Raw genomic sequence first — 18,875 nt, forward strand, 5'->3', positions numbered from 1 at the left:
TTTGGCGGCTTAGGAGGAGGTAGGGGACAGGAGGAGGAGAGCACGACTGCAGGGTCCGACTACAAAAGTTGTGTTTGTTGTCTGTTACCATGGAGACACATTTGTCTGTCGAACAAATCGCAATTCAAATATTTGAATTCAAATTGCAAATACAACCGACATTCCGGCGCCTGTTGGTCCTCACATCATTTACGCGACCTCTGCAGCCAATCACTTGCAGGTGACCAATAAGGCCTACGATTGGCTGCAGCAGTCACGTGAATGATGTACAGCTGCAGGACCAAAGGTGCAGACTTTGAAAGGAGAGTTATGGCTTTAATATGCATTGCCTGCTGTCAGACAAATTTCAATAAATTCTGGAATATCCCTTTAAGCCCAAAAGTAGTGGAGGGTGAGGGTAACATGAGCATACAGCTGGCACTTACCCCAGCAAGCTGGCTGCCAGCAAGGAGGAGTTGCGTTTGGGGGAGGGAGGTAGGTGGTTGCTGAGGGGCGGAGGGAGCCTGTGGGGTTGGAGGAGCAGAAGGCATTGGGGGGACCGGAGTGCCGGGAAGGGATGGGGATCTCTCCCCACATTCTTCATCTGTAATCTGCAGGAGAAAAAAAAAAGTTTTCGATTTAAAAATAAAACTTCTAGAACACTTTTTTTTTTTTGTCGGAAGTAATATTGCAGGCTGCATCTCTGGTTGTACGGTTTGATAAAACTTCTCCTTTAAATCCATCCAGATTCAGCACTTTATAATGGGGCTAGGGAACTAAACGATAAAAAAAAAACAGACAAGAGCTCTGGTCTGTAGGGAAATAAAGTAGCAGGGGGCCATGGGGGAAGTTAAAAGAAAAATAAAGAAGAGAACTCAGGAAACGGGTGCAAGGCTGTGACAGGGCCGGGGCTTCCCCTAATATGTTCTTGATGCACAGATGATCACACGAACAGGCGTCAAAGACTGTGCCGTGTATTCGTGATCTCGCCTCTCATATATACATCTATAAACAATGGTTTCCAACCTGTGCTACTTCTCCAATTATTGGAAAACTAGGATGTGCAAAAATGTGCTACCGGGTAATCTATAGATTAATGTGGGATCTTACGCTTATCTACACCAGACCTTAAAAGTGCCCAAATACAGTTGGTTGTTCCTAATGATCTTGGCAAAATGAGCCAACCATCTCGAGAATGGTGGTATCCTAACTCCCCAGAGGAATGAACGATGATACTAATCTGATGGTCTTGAAGTTCTTGGCAGCGCCCAGGAGACACCGCTAATTCTCTACGTTCCTCGATTGGTCATGATGGATTTCGAGCTTGGTTCCCATATGAAATAACCCCGAGGTATCTTGCTGAGGCTAGTTTCCCTCTCCCCATTAAAGACACGTGCTTTCGGTCAAGTCAAGAAGAACAGTCGGCATTTAGCCAACAAATATCTAAGTTGTGTGGGCGACCTGTGTATATGGGTGGACATCCCAAAGGATTGGGTATGTTGGCTTTTAACATACTTCTCCAATTATTGGGAAACTAGGATGGCCAAAAATGTGCTACCGGGTAATCTATAGATAACTGTGAGATCTTACGCTTATCTGTACCAGACCTTAAAAGTGGCCAAATGCAGTTGGTTGTTCCTGATGATCTTGGCAAAATGAGCCAACCATCTCGAGAATGGTGGTATCCTAACTCTCCAGAGGAATGAACGATGATACTAATCTGATGGTCTTGAAGTTCTTGGCAGCGCCCATGAGACACCGCTAATTCTCTACGTTCCTCGATTGGTCATGATGGATTTCCAGCCTAGTTCCCATGTGAAATAACCCCGAGGTATCTTGCTGAGGCTAGTTTCCCTCTCCCCATTAAAGACACGTGCTTTCGGTCAAGTCAAGAAGAACAGTCGGCATTTAGCCAACAAATATCTAAGTTGTGTGGGCGACCTGTGTATATGGGTGGACATCCCAAAGGATTGAGTATGTTGGCTTTTAACATACTCAACCCTTTCGACAAACAAACAAGAGTATGAAGGGTGAAGAGTTGTTGGTGTACAGCTACTCAAAGTGTATTGGAAGTTTAAGGATCCTCCTACATACCTTTGGAGACATTGAGAAGGGAGATCCCTTGTTTTGCTAAAAATGAAAAAATAAAAAAAAAAGAATAATATCACACACAGATTTCAGCAATGAAATCATTAGCAAGACTTGTAACCGTGGTGAAAATGAAAACGACCCCGTACCTCATGTAAAGAGTCTGCACCGTTCCTTTCACTGTCTGCGAAAACAAAAAGTATACAGATCATCACAAAGAGCACGTGAGGACGGGCGATGTATTGTTTTCGCCACCGGATGCCCACGTTTCTTAATACATTTGGTGAATCAAAATACGAAATCTGTGCCTGGTTACGTGCTGCGCGTATATATATGTGCGCCATTATTTCCGCCAATATCCGGCATGAATCTTTTAGGCTGTGAGATGCCATCGACCCCTCGAGGCACCTCTGAAAAGTGGTGAGGAAAAGTGCAAAATGGCCAGAATTCAAACTACTGCACCCATGTAAGCGGGAACCATAATTTACGCCAAATTCGGGGATAAAATATAAAAGATATCCAAGCTGCAGAGCTTCTTCCCCTCTCGCTAAACTTTTGGAAAGTGGCGACAGAAGAGCATATGGTTGCAAATTACTCAGCATCTTTTTCTGCCACAACATTCGTCTCATAAGAGCAAACAGATAAAATTCTGAGGGATCTGATTTTTTTTTTTAAATTTTCCCAATTTTGCTATTTTTTACCCCAATTTAGCTTATTAATCCCCCGCACCTCCATGTGGCTACATTACAATAATGGTGTATAAAATATGGACAAGTCAGCAATTGTGACAACAGTAAAAAAAAATAAAAATTAATAAAAACAGAAGATAAACTTCTTAAATTACACCGTGTATGATTCAGGTGGTTCCCACCATATATGTGAACCTTACTCAGTACGGTAGGAACTGTTCACGTAAAAAGTACAGTTCTTCCAGTCGACTACTATAATATACAGGAAAGGACTTCCTCAATGGGTAGAGATTCCCACAGTCTATAAAAAAAAAAAAAAAACTGGACTTCCCTAACTTTAATTTTGGAAATAACACAGAGAAAGAGTTGTAGCCATATGGTGGCATCATACAGCATGGTATAATGTGATATATCATTATTAGGGGGCTGGCTTTTCTTAAGGAGACCGGCAGCGCTTCGTGGGATAACTTGATTTCAATTTGTGTTCCCTGTAAATTAACAATCAAAAATTGATTTAAAAAAATCATGATGTTGCTTGCAGGCGACCGCACATGATCTGGTAATGGGATAAGTTGCAGCTTCGCTTTACATCATTTTGGTTTTCCAAAACAAACCAACATCCGAGCACCAAGGGCCCAGCCCCTCATTCCACCCCTGAATATAAATTTCCCTTTACTAATGGAACTACTTATGAATTCTACAGTCAGTATAATCTTGGGCAGCAGGGCTGTGGAGTCGGAGCCCATTTTGGTGGAGTCAAGAGTCGGTGTCATGGAAATTGAGAGGCCGGAGGTTTGGCTTACTGACTCAGCCCTAGCAGGGCTGTGGAGTCGGAGTCATGGAGTCGGAGCCCATTTTGGTGGAGTCAGAGTCATGGAAATTGAGGAGTCGGAGGTTTGGCTCACTGACTCAGCCCTGGTAGGGTTGTGGAGTCGGAGTCATAACCCATTTTGGTGGAGTCGGAGTCATGGAAATTGAGAGGCCGGAGGTTTGGCTTACTGACTCAGCCCTAGCAGGGATGTGGAGTCGGAGTCATGGAGTCGGAGCCCATTTTGGTGGAGTCGGAGTCATGGAAATTGAGGAGTCGGAGGTTTGGCTCACTGACTCAGCCCTGGTAGAGTTGTGGAGTCGGAGTCATGGAGTCGGAACCCATTTTGGTGGAGTCAGAGTCATGGAAATTGAGAAGTCGGAGGTTTGGCTTACTGACTCAGCCCTAGCAGGGCTGTGTGGAGTCGGAGTCATGGAGTCGGAGCCCAATTTGGTGGAGTCGGAGTCATGGAAATTGAGGAGTCGGAGGTTTGGCTTACTGACTCCACAGCCCTGGTGGGCAGTATAAACCTTCATGGACTTGCAGTCTCACATGTAGGAAATCACCTCTTTATATTCTGCCAACGACGCCTACTTTAGGAGGGGGTGGGGTGAAAATCACTATCCTTGAGTGTCACAAACAGACAGAAGAAAGGTTATTACCTGCTACACCCCCTTCTGCGTGCAATTTGCCGAGGTGTCCCGGTTTCGACATTCTTATTTCTGTAGACAGAAAGTGAGAAGGTTGATCAAAACTCAAGTGTACAGATATATTTATAGGTAGTGCTCATATACAGTTATGGCCCCCTTGCAATTCTTCCACTAAATGAAGTATTTCTCCCTGAAAATGATTGTGCCTTCAAATATGAGCGACCTGGAGCATTTTGCAAACGAAGAGTGGTGCAAAATTCCAAATGAGATTGTTGACATTGTTCAACAAGTTTGGTTCGCACGTCCTCAGACAGTTCTCTTCTCCTCTTTCTGTTCTCCATGCTTAGTGTGGCACACGCATAATCCAAAGATTGAGTCAACTTCTCCCCTTTTTTAGCTGGTTTCAGGTGTGACATTCATACTGACCACACCTGTTACTTGCCACAGGTGAGTTTGAACAAGCATCATACTTCAATTTCTAGAACAATTTCAAGGGTGCCAACACTTTCAGCCATGACTGTAGATCCATTTTTTCCCACACACTAGAGATTGTGAATTGATATTCTCCATCCTAAAGCTGGAAACACGTGTGACTATTCTAGTTTAAAGGGGTTTTCCAGAATTTGTGAAAAAAAGTGAATGGGCTAAAAAAAAACAAAAAAAAAACTATACTCACCCCTTCAATGCCGTGCTGCAACACTCTGGTGGCCCCCAACGGTGTCTGCTTACTTCCTGCAGATATGACCACTGGAGCCAATCGCCGGCCTCGGTGTTGATAGCATATGGCTGCTGAAGCAGTGATTGGCTGCAACAGTCACATGATCGCTAAAGGAGGGAAGTGATAAGCAGCAGCGCTCATGTAAATGCTGCAAAGAACAAGCAGGACTAATCTGTGCACTAGTGACATAATAAGCCTTACATATTTTCTTTATAGCCCCTCTGAGTTCATGAAGTTGTGGGGCTTACTGATTTTCTCAAGGAGGCTGACGGGGAAACTCTCACTTCTGCTTCTGGTTTCCCTGCTATAAGTCGATTTACCGAAAAATAAACTAAAAATACACACGGTACTTAAGAAATACCACAGCGTCCCATGCAGTGTGCACATAGACACATCTCCTCATAGCCAGAGTTGTTACACTATTCAATACTCGTAAATCTGCCCCATAGACCTAAGATTTCAGCTCTGACAATAGTGTAGATATAGAGCAGGGACTAATGACCAATCTAGGAAAATCTATATGTATGAAATCCTGGTCCAGACCTATCATGCAGAATAGTGAGTGCAGCTCTGGGGTATAATACAGGATGTAACTCAGGATCAGTAATGTAATGTATGTACACAGTGACTGCAACAGCAGAATAGTGAGTGCAGCTCTGGAGTATAATACAGGATGTAACTCAGGATCAGTAATGTAATGTATGTACACAGTGACTGCACCAGCAGAATAGTGAGTGCAGCTCTGGGGTATAATACAGGATGTAACTCAGGATCAGTAATGTAATGTATGTACACAGTGACTGCACCAGCAGAATAGTGAGCGCAGCTCTGGGGTATAATACAGGAGGTAACTCAGGATCAGTAATGTAATGTATGTACACAGTGATTGCACCAGCAGAATAGTGAGCGGAGCTCTGGAGTATAATACAGGATGTAACTCAGGATCAGTAATGTATGTATGTACACAGTGATTGCACCAGCAGAATAGTGAGCGCAGCTCTGGGGTATAATACAGGATGTAACTCAGGATCAGTAATTTAATGTATGTACACAGTGACTGCACCAGCAGAATAGTGAGTGCAGCTCTGGAGTATAATACAGGATGTAACTCAGGATCAGTAATGTAATGTATGTACACAGTGATTGCACCAGCAGAATAGTGAGTGCAGCTCTGGAGTATAATACAGGATGTAACTCAGGATCAGTAATTTAATGTATGTACACAGTGACTGCACCAGCAGAATAGTGAGTGCAGCTCTGGAGTATAATACAGGATGTAACTCAGGATCAGTAATGTAATGTATGTACACAGTGACTGTACCAGCAGAATAGTGAGTGCAGCTCTGGAGTATAATACAGGATGTAACTCAGGATCAGTAATGTAATGTATGTACACAGTGACTGTACCAGCAGAATAGTGAGTGCAGCTCTGGGGTATAATACAGGATGTAACTCAGGATCAGTAATGTAATGTATGTACACAGTGACTGCACCAGCAGAATAGTGAGTGCAGCTCTGGGGTATAATACAGGATGTAACTCAGGATCAGTAATGTAATGTATGTACACAGTGACTGCACCAGCAGAATAGTGAGTGCAGTTCTGGGGTATAATACAGGATGTAACTCAGGATCAGTAATGTAATGTATGTACACAGTGAATGCACCAGCAGAATAGTGAGTGCAGCTCTGGAGTATAATACAGGAGGTAACTCAGGATCAGTAATGTAATGTATGTACACAGTGACTGCACCAGCAGAATAGTGAGTGCAGCTCTGGGGTATAATACAGGATGTAACTCAGGATCAGTAATGTAATGTATGTACACAGTGACTGCACCAGCAGAATAGTGAGTGCAGCTCTGGAGGATAATACAGGATGTAACTCAGGATCAGAAATGTAATGTATGTACACAGTGACTGCACCAGCAGAATAGTGAGTGCAGCTCTGGGGTATAATACAGGATGTAACTCAGGATCAGTAATGTAATGTATGTACACAGTGACTGCACCAGCAGAATAGTGAGTGCAGCTCTGGAGGATAATACAGGATGTAACTCAGGATCAGTAGTGTAATGTATGTACACAGTGACTGCACCAGCAGAATAGTGAGTGCAGCTCTGGAGTATAATACAGGATGTAACTCAGGATCAGTAATGTAATGTAATGTATGTACACAGTGACTGCACCAGCAGAATAGTGAGTGCAGCTCTGGGGTATAATACAGGAGGTAACTCAAGATCAGTAATAATGTAAATGACTCGCTGTTTGTAGTTGGTCTTTGAAGGTCATCACAAAAACATATCCCAATATATTTTCAGGTCGTTTCTATCTACATCAGTCATCTGGACTGAGGATACAATGTCATCATCCTTTGTCTGCGTCACTTTCACTGTATTTTTCTTTTTACTCATTTGTTGATTTCAGATGTACTGTCCTGACCGCACTAATACAAACAGATGGACTCTGCTACATTTCTGCATCAAATTGTATCTCATGGAAAATACATTTTTTTCCATTTCAATCCTTTATGTTCTCGTGACATAGTGAACCGAGATTTGCCAATTACCAGTGCATCCGCCAATTAATGGACACACAATGTAGCGCTATATTGCGGTAACTCATTGCCTGCACAGCGGTATTTACTGCACTGCAGCCGATCGCAGGACTCATGATCCCGAACTAATAGCTTTATTGGGGGCATGTGTGGTGGTGTTAGTTCACAAGACCCCTCGTTGGGCTGGGACCTACACAACTTATACAGATGTGAAAATATGGCCGACATACAATGGTTTCCGCGCAGTTTTTTCTGCAGCATGTGCAGTGCGGATTTTGTTTCCATAGGTTTACATGGTACTGTAAATGCATGGAAAACCGCAGCGTGTGCACAGAGCCTTATGCTTCGAAAGGAGCGACGTGCACTTTTCATTCCTTCCACTTGCAAAACCTAAAAGAGGGGAAAAAATGCTCAAAAGCCTGAACCTATGAACGGCAACGTTGCTTTACACTAAGAAGAGGTTTTTTCTGCTCCGATAGACGGTGCGACCTCCTATGAGACTGATCTTAGTGTATGTAGATGGTCAGCGATGGGCAGGAACGTAAGGAATGGTTTCTGTACAGCCCCGCAAAGCCTGTTGGCGATACAGAAGCTGCAGGAAGATATCGGGGGTCGTCCCAGGACCACAGGTGGAGACCATATCGGCGGGGTCAGTAGTGTCACATGCTCACATCAATACAACATGGTGCAAGAAAACGCAAAAACCTCCCACAGCTGCGATGCCACGGTGTGCTGGAACCTGGGCACGCCCACCGCATAGCGCCACGCCCACCGCATAGCGTCACGCCCACCGCATAGCGTCACGCCCACCGCATAGCGTCATACCCACCATATAGCGTCATATCCACAGTATAGTGCCACACCCATGATATATTATCATACAGTGTACAATGGAATTAATGGTGCTATATAAATAAATAATAATAATACCCATCGTATATTGGCATACCCCACTCATTGCGGCACTCTCACTAGGTTACTTTAAAATTGATAATTAGCGAAACATTATATTAAGCACCCTGGCATCCATCAACTTGTGCCACAGCCACCGGTGCCTGCTGGGACCACTAGTTCTACAAGTCACCTAAGTAATACATGATGCACTTTCATTCCCTGCATCCCCAATGACCTCCGAGTCCTAGGCACCTGTGCCCCCCAGTGACCTCTCCAGCCCTCCTCTCACCTGTGCCCCCACTGCCCTCCTCTCACCTGTGCCCTCACTAACCTCTCCAGCCCTCCTCTCACCTGTGCCCCCACTGCCCTCTCCAGCCCTCCTCTCACCTGTGCCCCCCACTGCCCTCTCCAGCCCTCCTCTCACCTGTGCCCCCCACTGCCCTCTCCAGCCCTCCTCTCACCTGTGCCCCCCAGTGACCTCTCCAGCCCTCCTCTCACCTGTGCCCTCACTGCCCTCCTCTCACCTGTGCCCTCACTAACCTCTCCAGCCCTCCTCTCACCTGTGCCCCCACACTGACCTCTCTAGCCCTCCTCTCACCTGTGCCCCCCAGTGACCTCTCCAGCCCTCCTCTCACCTGTGCCCCCCACTGCCCTCTCCAGCCCTCCTCTCACCTGTGCCCCCACTGACCTCTCCAGCCCTCCTCTCACCTGTGCCCCCCACTGACCTCTCCAGCCCTCCTCTCACCTGTGCCCCCCACTGACCTCTCCAGCCCTCCTCTCACCTGTGCCCACAGTGACCTCCCCAGCCCTCCTCTCACCTGTGCCCCCCACTGCCCTCTCCAGCCCTCCTCTCACCTGTGCCCCCCACTGCCCTCTCCAGCCCTCCTCTCACCTGTGCCCCCCACTGACCTCTCCAGCCCTCCTCTCACCTGTGCCCCCCACTGACCTCTCCAGCCCTCCTCTCACCTGTGCCCCCCACTGCCCTCCTCTCACCTGTGCCCTCATTAACCTCTCCAGCCCTCCTCTCACCTGTGCCCCCACTGACCTCTCCAGCCCTCCTCTCACCTGTGCCCCCCACTGACCTCTCCAGCCCTCCTCTCACCTGTGCCCCCCACTGACCTCTCCAGCCCTCCTCTCACCTGTGCCCCCCACTGACCTCTCCAGCCCTCCTCTCACCTGTGCCCCCCACTGACCTCTCCAGCCCTCCTCTCACCTGTGCCCCCCACTGACCTCTCCAGCCCTCCTCTCACCTGTGCCCCCAGTGACCTCTCCAGCCCTCCTCTCACCTGTGCCCCCCACTGACCTCTCCAGCCCTCCTCTCACCTGTGCCCCCACTGACCTCTCCAGCCCTCCTCTCACCTGTGCCCCCACTGACCTCTCCAGCCCTCCTCTCACCTGTGCCCCCAGTGACCTCTCCAGCCCTCCTCTCACCTGTGCCCCCCACTGCCCTCTCCAGCCCTCCTCTCACCTGTGCCCCCCACTGACCTCTCCAGCCGTCCTCTCACCTGTGCCCCCCACTGCCCTCTCCAGCCCTCCTCTCACCTGTGCCCCCACTGCCCTCCTCTCACCTGTGCCCCCACACTGCCCTCTCCAGCCATCCTCTCACCTGTGCCCCCCACTGCCCTCTCCAGCCCTCCTCTCACCTGTGCCCCCCACTGCCCTCTCCAGCCCTCCTCTCACCTGTGCCCCCCACTGACCTCTCCAGCCCTCCTCTCACCTGTGCCCCCACTGACCTCTCCAGCCCTCCTCTCACCTGTGCCCCCACTGCCCTCTCCAGCCCTCCTCTCACCTGTGCCCCCCACTGACCTCTCCAGCCCTCCTCTCACCTGTGCCCCCCACTGCCCTCTCCAGCCCTCCTCTCACCTGTGCCCCCCACTGCCCTCTCCAGCCCTCCTCTCACCTGTGCCCCCACTGCCCTCCTCTCACCTGTGCCCCCACTGCCCTCTCCAGCCCTCCTCTCACCTGTGCCCCCCAGTGACCTCTCCAGCCCTCCTCTCACCTGTGCCCCCACTGCCCTCTCCAGCCCTCCTCTCACCTGTGCCCCCACTGCCCTCCTCTCACCTGTGCCCCCACTGCCCTCTCCAGCCCTCCTCTCACCTGTGCCCTCATTAACCTCTCCAGCCCTCCTCTCACCTGTGCCCCCAGTGACCTCTCCAGCCCTCCTCTCACCTGTGCCCCCCACTGACCTCTCCAGCCCTCCTCTCACCTGTGCCCCCAGTGACCTCTCCAGCCCTCCTCTCACCTGTGCCCCCACTGCCCTCTCCAGCCCTCCTCTCACCTGTGCCCCCACTGCCCTCCTCTCACCTGTGCCCCCACTGCCCTCCTCTCACCTGTGCCCCCACTGCCCTCCTCTCACCTGTGCCCCCACTGCCCTCCTCTCACCTGTGCCCCCACTGCCCTCCTCTCACCTGTGCCCCCACTGCCCTCCTCTCACCTGTGCCCCCACTGCCCTCCTCTCACCTGTGCCCCCCACTGCCCTCTCCAGCCCTCCTCTCACCTGTGCCCCCAGTGACCTCTCCAGCCCTCCTCTCACCTGTGCCCCCACTGCCCTCTCCAGCCCTCCTCTCACCTGTGCCCCCACTGCCCTCCTCTCACCTGTGCCCCCACACTGACCTCTCCAGCCCTCCTCTCACCTGTGCCCCCAGTGACCTCTCCAGCCCTCCTCTCACCTGTGCCCCCACTGCCCTCTCCAGCCCTCCTCTCACCTGTGCCCCCACTGCCCTCCTCTCACCTGTGCCCCCACTGCCCTCCTCTCACCTGTGCCCCCACTGCCCTCCTCTCACCTGTGCCCCCACTGCCCTCCTCTCACCTGTGCCCCCACTGCCCTCCTCTCACCTGTGCCCCCCACTGCCCTCTCCAGCCCTCCTCTCACCTGTGCCCCCAGTGACCTCTCCAGCCCTCCTCTCACCTGTGCCCCCACTGCCCTCTCCAGCCCTCCTCTCACCTGTGCCCCCACTGCCCTCCTCTCACCTGTGCCCCCACACTGACCTCTCCAGCCCTCCTCTCACCTGTGCCCCCAGTGACCTCTCCAGCCCTCCTCTCACCTGTGCCCCCACTGCCCTCTCCAGCCCTCCTCTCACCTGTGCCCCCACTGCCCTCCTCTCACCTGTGCCCCCACTGCCCTCCTCTCACCTGTGCCCCCACTGCCCTCCTCTCACCTGTGCCCCCCACTGCCCTCTCCAGCCCTCCTCTCACCTGTGCCCCCACTGCCCTCCTCTCACCTGTGCCCCCACTGCCCTCCTCTCACCTGTGCCCCCCACTGCCCTCCTCTCACCTGTGCCCCCCACTGCCCTCTCACCTGTTGCCCAGTGATTAGAGATCACCATGATGAGGGGAAGCAGAGCGGAGATCACAGGAGATGTCAGAAAGTGATGAAGCAGGCAGCATGGAGGAACTAACCCTCCCACACTCGCTGTTAACCCCAATTCTGCCACGCTCCTTGCATTAACCAATCAGTGGCCAGGCTTCAAGCTATTCTCATTGCTCCCAGCTGTTGTGAAACTACAAGTCCCAGGAGCCTAGGAGAGCTGCACACTGTCAGGTCAGGCTGGGACCTGTAGTTTTACAACAGCTGGAGACCTAGAAAGATTGGAAATGCTAGTCATGGCTCACAGCTGTGTGATGGAGAAACGCTCGGTAAGGCGACGTTCACACCAATGCAATTGTTACTAGATGCGAGCGGGTGCAGATTTGCAGCAACAATTTGCCCTATTTTCGAGGTTTAGTGTTTATAAATCGGTCACTCATAGAACACAACCAGACCTGCTTTTTTATTTTTTCACTTTTGAAACTATAGACCGGAGAGAAAGTTTCATACTTTCGTGAAAACTTAGCGCATGCGTCATTTTCAACTTTTTTTTCCGCAAGTGTTTTGGCATGGTGCAATTTCCAAATTTGCATCTAGGGGCATTGGATAAAGATTTGTAGGGGTGCGCAGTGCGCTGGGTATATATTGCAGGTGTGCCCACCCTACTATTATGGGGGTGGGGGGCCTGCTGCCGATCACTTCTCGGGGGCGAAGATCTTACCTTCTGAGCCCATTCATTCCAACATGTCTGATTTCCTTTTTATCCTTCATCCATACAGAAATGCCCACGATATTGCGTACTGTCATTTACTGCACTTACGTCACCGCAGGTTATAAACTTGTTGTTTTTTTGGTTTTTTTTGCAAATGATCTGTAGGTTTTAGATGCAGATTTTTTATTTTATTTATTTTTTTTATTTTTTATTTTTTTTTTTTTTGGGGGGGGGGGGGGGGTGCATTTACCATGATTGGAAAAAAGTGATATCTGCAGTGAAATGTTGCATGGATGAGGTTTATAATAAATTCACATAATTTTTTTTTTCTTTTTTTTTTTAGTGCTGCCTTCAGTTAGGGCGTTACGCGCTGTGACTGTACGGCGGCGCTCGGTGTCGGTGTGCTCGTCGGAGCGTGGGACGGTCCCTTAAACCACATCCTGCAATAACAGGGCGACTTGGAGCAGGTTCCTCCCAGCAGGGGGTGACATGACAGTAGAGACAGCACCTGCATCTGACTGTGGCGAAAAAAAAAAATACTCACCAATGCAATAATAAATTGGGACCTTTTATATGATAAATTATGTGTGTGTATATAAAGTAAACTTATATTTCTATACAATATTAGACAGTAAAAACAAAGTTAAAATAATTAATATTTGTGAACATCATGTCAGTGCAATACCCGCATTGGCCACCGGAGGGCAGTGTAAGCCTACTGGCTGAGCCACCATCCACCTTCTCTCTGCTTTCTTCCTGGCTCTGCCAGTGTTTGTCTCTGTGTTCTCCTCCCTCCATTATTCTATATATTTTTTTTATTATTTTTTTTCAGCTGCTGGACCGGCTTCTATTCACTTTTCCTTCTTTGAATGTAAGGTATAATATAAGAAGCAGGTCACAGAGCGGCGCCTATCATGCAGGCGGTCAGGCACAATGTAATGAGAGTGGGCTTACAGGCCCAGCAACAGCAAGCGAAGACATGGTGTAATAAAGAGAATCCGAGGAGCTGACAATGCTCATATCGAGACAGATTAGTGACCCCAGAACCTGAGAGAATCTAAGGAATCCGTATCCTGCGTATGAAGGCGGCACACGAGCGACGGACGTACGCGACAAACACAATGGGGCGCACGATGCATGGCCATACCGAAAAATGGAGCACGCCGGAATAATAACGGATAAAATCAGGAGAAAGAATAAAGAGAATGTAACGTACAGGTAACAACATGGACATAAAATCTACAGGGACAAAAACACTGTCATATAATGTACAGGAATACAGTAACACACAGCGACACACGACACGACAATAATAGGAAAAAGATATCACACAACACAAATGTCACCACATCAGCCATCAACGAAATACAGCAAAGGAACGCACACAAATGTAACACGAGAACACACAAATGTAACACGAGAACACACAAAAGTAACACACGGGAACACACAAAAGTAACACACGAGAACACACAAAAGTAACACACGAGAACACACAAATATAACACGAGAACACACAAAAGTAACACACGAGAACACACAAAAGTAACAAACGAGAACACACAAATGTAACACACGAGAACACACAAATGTAACACGAGAACACACAAATGTAACACACGAGAACACACAAATGTAACACGAGAACACACACAAATGTAACACACGAGAACACACAAATGTAACACACGGGAACACACAAATGTAACAAACGAGAACACACAAATGTAACACACAGGAACACACAAATGTAACAAACGAGAACATACAAAAGTAGCACACGAGAACACAAATGTAACACACGAGAACACACAAAAGTAACACACGGGAACACACAAAAGTAACAAACGAGAACACACAAATGTAACACACGAGAACACACAAATGTAACACGAGAACACACAAATGTAACACGAGAACACACAAATGTAACACGAGAACACACAAATGTAACACACGAGAACACACAAAAGTAACACACGGGAACACACAAAAGTAACAAACGAGAACACACAAATGTAACACACGAGAACACACAAATGTAACACGAGAACACACAAATGTAACACGAGAACACACAAAAGTAACACACGAGAACACACAAAAGTAACACACGAGAACACACACAAATGTAACACACGAGAACACACACAAATGTAACACGAGAACACACAAATGTAACACACGAGAACACACAAATGTAACACACGGGAACACACAAATGTAACAAACGAGAACACACAAATGTAACACGAAAACACACAAATGTAACACACGAGAACACACAAATGTAACACACGGGAACACACAAATGTAACACACGGGAACACACAAATATAACACACGGGAACACACATGTAACACACGAGAACACACAAATGTAACACACGAGAATATACACAAATGTAACACGAGAATATACACAAATGTAACACACGGGAACACACATGTAACACATGAGAACACACAAATGTAACACACGAGAATATACACAAATGTAACACGAGAATATACACAAATGTAACACACGGGAACACACAAATGTAACAAACGAGAACATACAAAAGTAGCACACGAGAACACACAAATGTAACACACGAGAACACACAAATGTAACACGAGAACACACACAAATGTAACACACGAGAACACACAAATGTAACACACGGGAACACACAAATGTAACAAACGAGAACACACAAATGTAACACACAGGAACACACAAATGTAACAAACGAGAACATACAAAAGTAGCACACGAGAACACACAAATGTAACACGAGAACACACAAATGTAACACACGAGAACACACAAAAGTAACACACGGGAACACACAAAAGTAACAAACGAGAACACACAAATGTAACACACGAGAACACACAAATGTAACACGAGAACACACAAATGTAACACGAGAACACACAAATGTAACACGAGAACACACAAAAGTAACACACGAGAACACACAAATGTAACACGAGAACACACACAAATGTAACACACGAGAACACACAAATGTAACACGAGAACACACAAATGTAACACACGAGAACACACAAATGTAACACACGGGAACACACAAATGTAACAAACGAGAACACACAAATGTAACACGAAAACACACAAATGTAACACACGAGAACACACAAATGTAACACACGGGAACACACAAATATAACACACGGGAACACACATGTAACACACGAGAACACACAAATGTAACACACGAGAATATACACAAATGTAACACGAGAATATACACAAATGTAACACACGGGAACACACATGTAACACATGAGAACACACAAATGTAACACACGAGAATATACACAAATGTAACACGAGAATATACACAAATGTAACACACGAGAACACACAAATGTAACAAACGAGAACATACAAAAGTAGCACACGAGAACACACAAAAGTAACACACGAGAACACACAAATGTAACACGAGAACACACAAATGTAACACACGGGAACACACAAATGTAACAAACGAGAACACACAAATGTAACACACAGGAACACACAAATGTAACAAACGAGAACATACAAAAGTAGCACACGAGAACACACAAATGTAACACGAGAACATACACAAATGTAACACGAGAACACACAAATGTAACACGAAAACACACAAATGTAACACACGAGAACACACAAATGTAACACACGGGAACACACACATGTAACACACGAGAACACACAAATATAACACACGGGAACACACACATGTAACACACGAGAACAGACAAATGTAACACACGAGAATATACACAAATGTAACACGAGAATATACACAAATGTAACACACGGGAACACACAAATGTAACACACGGGAACACACAAATGTAACACACGAGAACATACACAAATGTAACACACGAGAACACACAAATGTAACACATGGGAACACACAAATGTAACACACGGGAACACACAAATGTAACACACGAGAACACACAAATGTAACACACGAGAATATACACAAATGTAACACACGGGAACACACAAATGTAACACGAGAACACACAAATGTAACACACGAGAATATACACAAATGTAACACACGAGAACACACAAATGTAACACACGGGAACACACAAATGTAACACGAGAACACACAAATGTAACACACGAGAACACACAAATGTAACACACGAGAATATACACAAATGTAACACACGGGAACACACAAATGTAACACATGGGAACACACAAATGTAACACACGAGAACATACACAAATGTAACACACGAGAACACACAAATGTAACACACGAGAATATACACAAATGTAACACACGGGAACACACAAATGTAACACACGGGAACACACAAATGTAACACACGAGAACATACACAAATGTAACACACGAGAACACACAAATGTAACACACGGGAACACACAAATGTAACACACGGGAACACACAAATGTAACACACGAGAACACACAAATGTAACACACGAGAATATACACAAATGTAACACGAGAATATACACAAATGTAACACACGGGAACACACAAATGTAACAAACGAGAACACACAAATGTAACACGAGAATATACACAAATGTAACACACGAGAACACACAAATGTAACACACGAGAATATACACAAATGTAACACGAGAACACACAAATGTAACGCACGAGAACATACACAAATGTAACACACGGGAACACACAAATGTAACACAAGAACACACAAATGTAACGCACGAGAACATACACAAATGTAACACACGGGAACACACAAATGTAACACACGGGAACACACAAATGTAACACACGGGAACACACAACATAAGACATGCCAATATAAATGTAGCCTATAAAAATATAAAAAAGATAAAGCACACAGGAATATAAACATAACTATAACATGCAGGAATAAATGCAGAAATGTAACACACGATAACATAAATGTAAAAATAACCTAAAAGAACATAAATATGAATGTAATGTCGGAATGATAACATCCATGCAACACATCAGAGTATAAGTGTAACATATAGGATAATGTGGTCACAGAGCAGTAACATGAAGCCACTGGTAGATGTAGTGCACCCAGAATCCCGCATCACTGTATGTGTGTATGTGTATATATATATATATATATATATATATATATATATATATATATATATATATATATATATATATATAATGTGCATAAATTACATATATTTCATATTTACAGCGCACCTACCATCTCACATAATGACTACATGGAATTACAGCTATGGTTTGGATATATATATCTATATCCCTATTTTGGAGAACGCTAGGTGAACAAGATGTGCGCTGGCGCCGGTGAGTTGATCCCCTATTATGTATTCCTACCGCAGGCCGTGTGTTGGTATCCCTGTATGCACCACTTATAATTAATCATCTATATAGCTGCCGGGTTTTTATCTATTGAGAGAAGATCATATCGTATCAAAACATCGGTGAAGTTAAAGCTTTTACTTAAACGGGTCAACGCGTTTCGAGGTCACGCATGGGCTCTTCATCAGGTTTTATCTATTGTATCATTATTTTAACGCAGCGCTCGTTCTGTGCTATGTATCCTGCCCCTCTCTTTACGGATACCCTTTATTACGGCACACCTGCACATTATTATTATTATTATTATTATTTATACATTATGCACAGTATCAATCCATGTAGAGTGAACCCTCTTTAGTGCATCGTTGTCAGGACCCGATTTCGCGATCTGGGTCGTTTTATAAACTGGTGATAGTAAAGTAGATGGAACTTACCGCTAAGGGTAGACACCCTCCTTTGGTATTCCAGATAAACTTGCAGTTCTGTGTAGAAACAAACTATCAGCATTGCACAATTACCAGATGGGAAGAAATGATGTTTACGGTTTATCAACGTAATGGAAAAAAAAAAAAGTTTGCCATTAGTTTTACAAGTAATTGATACAATCTTTGAGAACTCAATTATGCAAATCTAGCAAATAGTTTTTTTTTGCCCATGTATGTTCGCTCATCTCTAGTTTTAAAGGAGTTTCCCATTACTGGACATTCATTTCTTGAATGCTAAAATGCCCCAGATAAAATAAACATGCTTGCCTATGAGGGCAGTGCCCACCCAGTGATGTTGATCTGTCTCTTGGTGGTCACGTGACTGCTGCAGCCCATCAATGGCCGCTGATGGGCTGCAGCCTTCACACTTCTATTAGACATAACAACAGTTCCGAGATGGTGTAGGTCGGGGAGTTGAGTTTTTCTTATTTTATTTGCGGCAATTTAGCATTTAAGGAGTGAACTGCCCCTTTAAGAATGACATTTCATATGCAACTCCTCAACTAGAGTAAATTCACCAAATGCATGAAAAGAGACATGACCCGCAATACATTTTGCAGATTTTGCCATGTCTTAAAGCCATAAAATAGGGCCACGTTCACACTTCGTATAAATGTTGCCTTTTCTCTGCTGCTTTTTATCTACAAGT

The 18,875-nt window shown here is 46.1% G+C and overlaps 1 protein-coding gene across 3 annotated transcripts in view; it reads right to left on the bottom strand.

Moving 5' to 3' along the window:
* The window catches only part of POU2F2 (POU class 2 homeobox 2), a 117,959-nt gene that overhangs the window by 12,166 nt on the left and 86,918 nt on the right, over nucleotides 1-18,875 (bottom strand). For 2 of the 3 annotated variants that reach the window (XM_069741002.1, XM_069741005.1), the window contains exons 2-6: nucleotides 18,176-18,223; nucleotides 4,227-4,286; nucleotides 2,217-2,251; nucleotides 2,074-2,109; nucleotides 426-590 (exon numbers count right to left, since the gene is read on the bottom strand). In XM_069741002.1, the coding sequence (XP_069597103.1) occupies nucleotides 426-590; nucleotides 2,074-2,109; nucleotides 2,217-2,251; nucleotides 4,227-4,286; nucleotides 18,176-18,223 (344 nt within the window). Of the gene's footprint in view, nucleotides 1-425; nucleotides 591-2,073; nucleotides 2,110-2,216; nucleotides 2,252-4,226; nucleotides 4,287-11,678; nucleotides 11,730-18,175; nucleotides 18,224-18,875 lie in introns of those variants that run through there. The other variant, XM_069741004.1, reaches the window with a different exon arrangement.

This window comes from Ranitomeya imitator, chromosome 10 (assembly GCF_032444005.1).
Source record: "Ranitomeya imitator isolate aRanImi1 chromosome 10, aRanImi1.pri, whole genome shotgun sequence".
In the NCBI taxonomy this organism is placed as follows: Eukaryota; Metazoa; Chordata; class Amphibia; order Anura; family Dendrobatidae; genus Ranitomeya; species Ranitomeya imitator.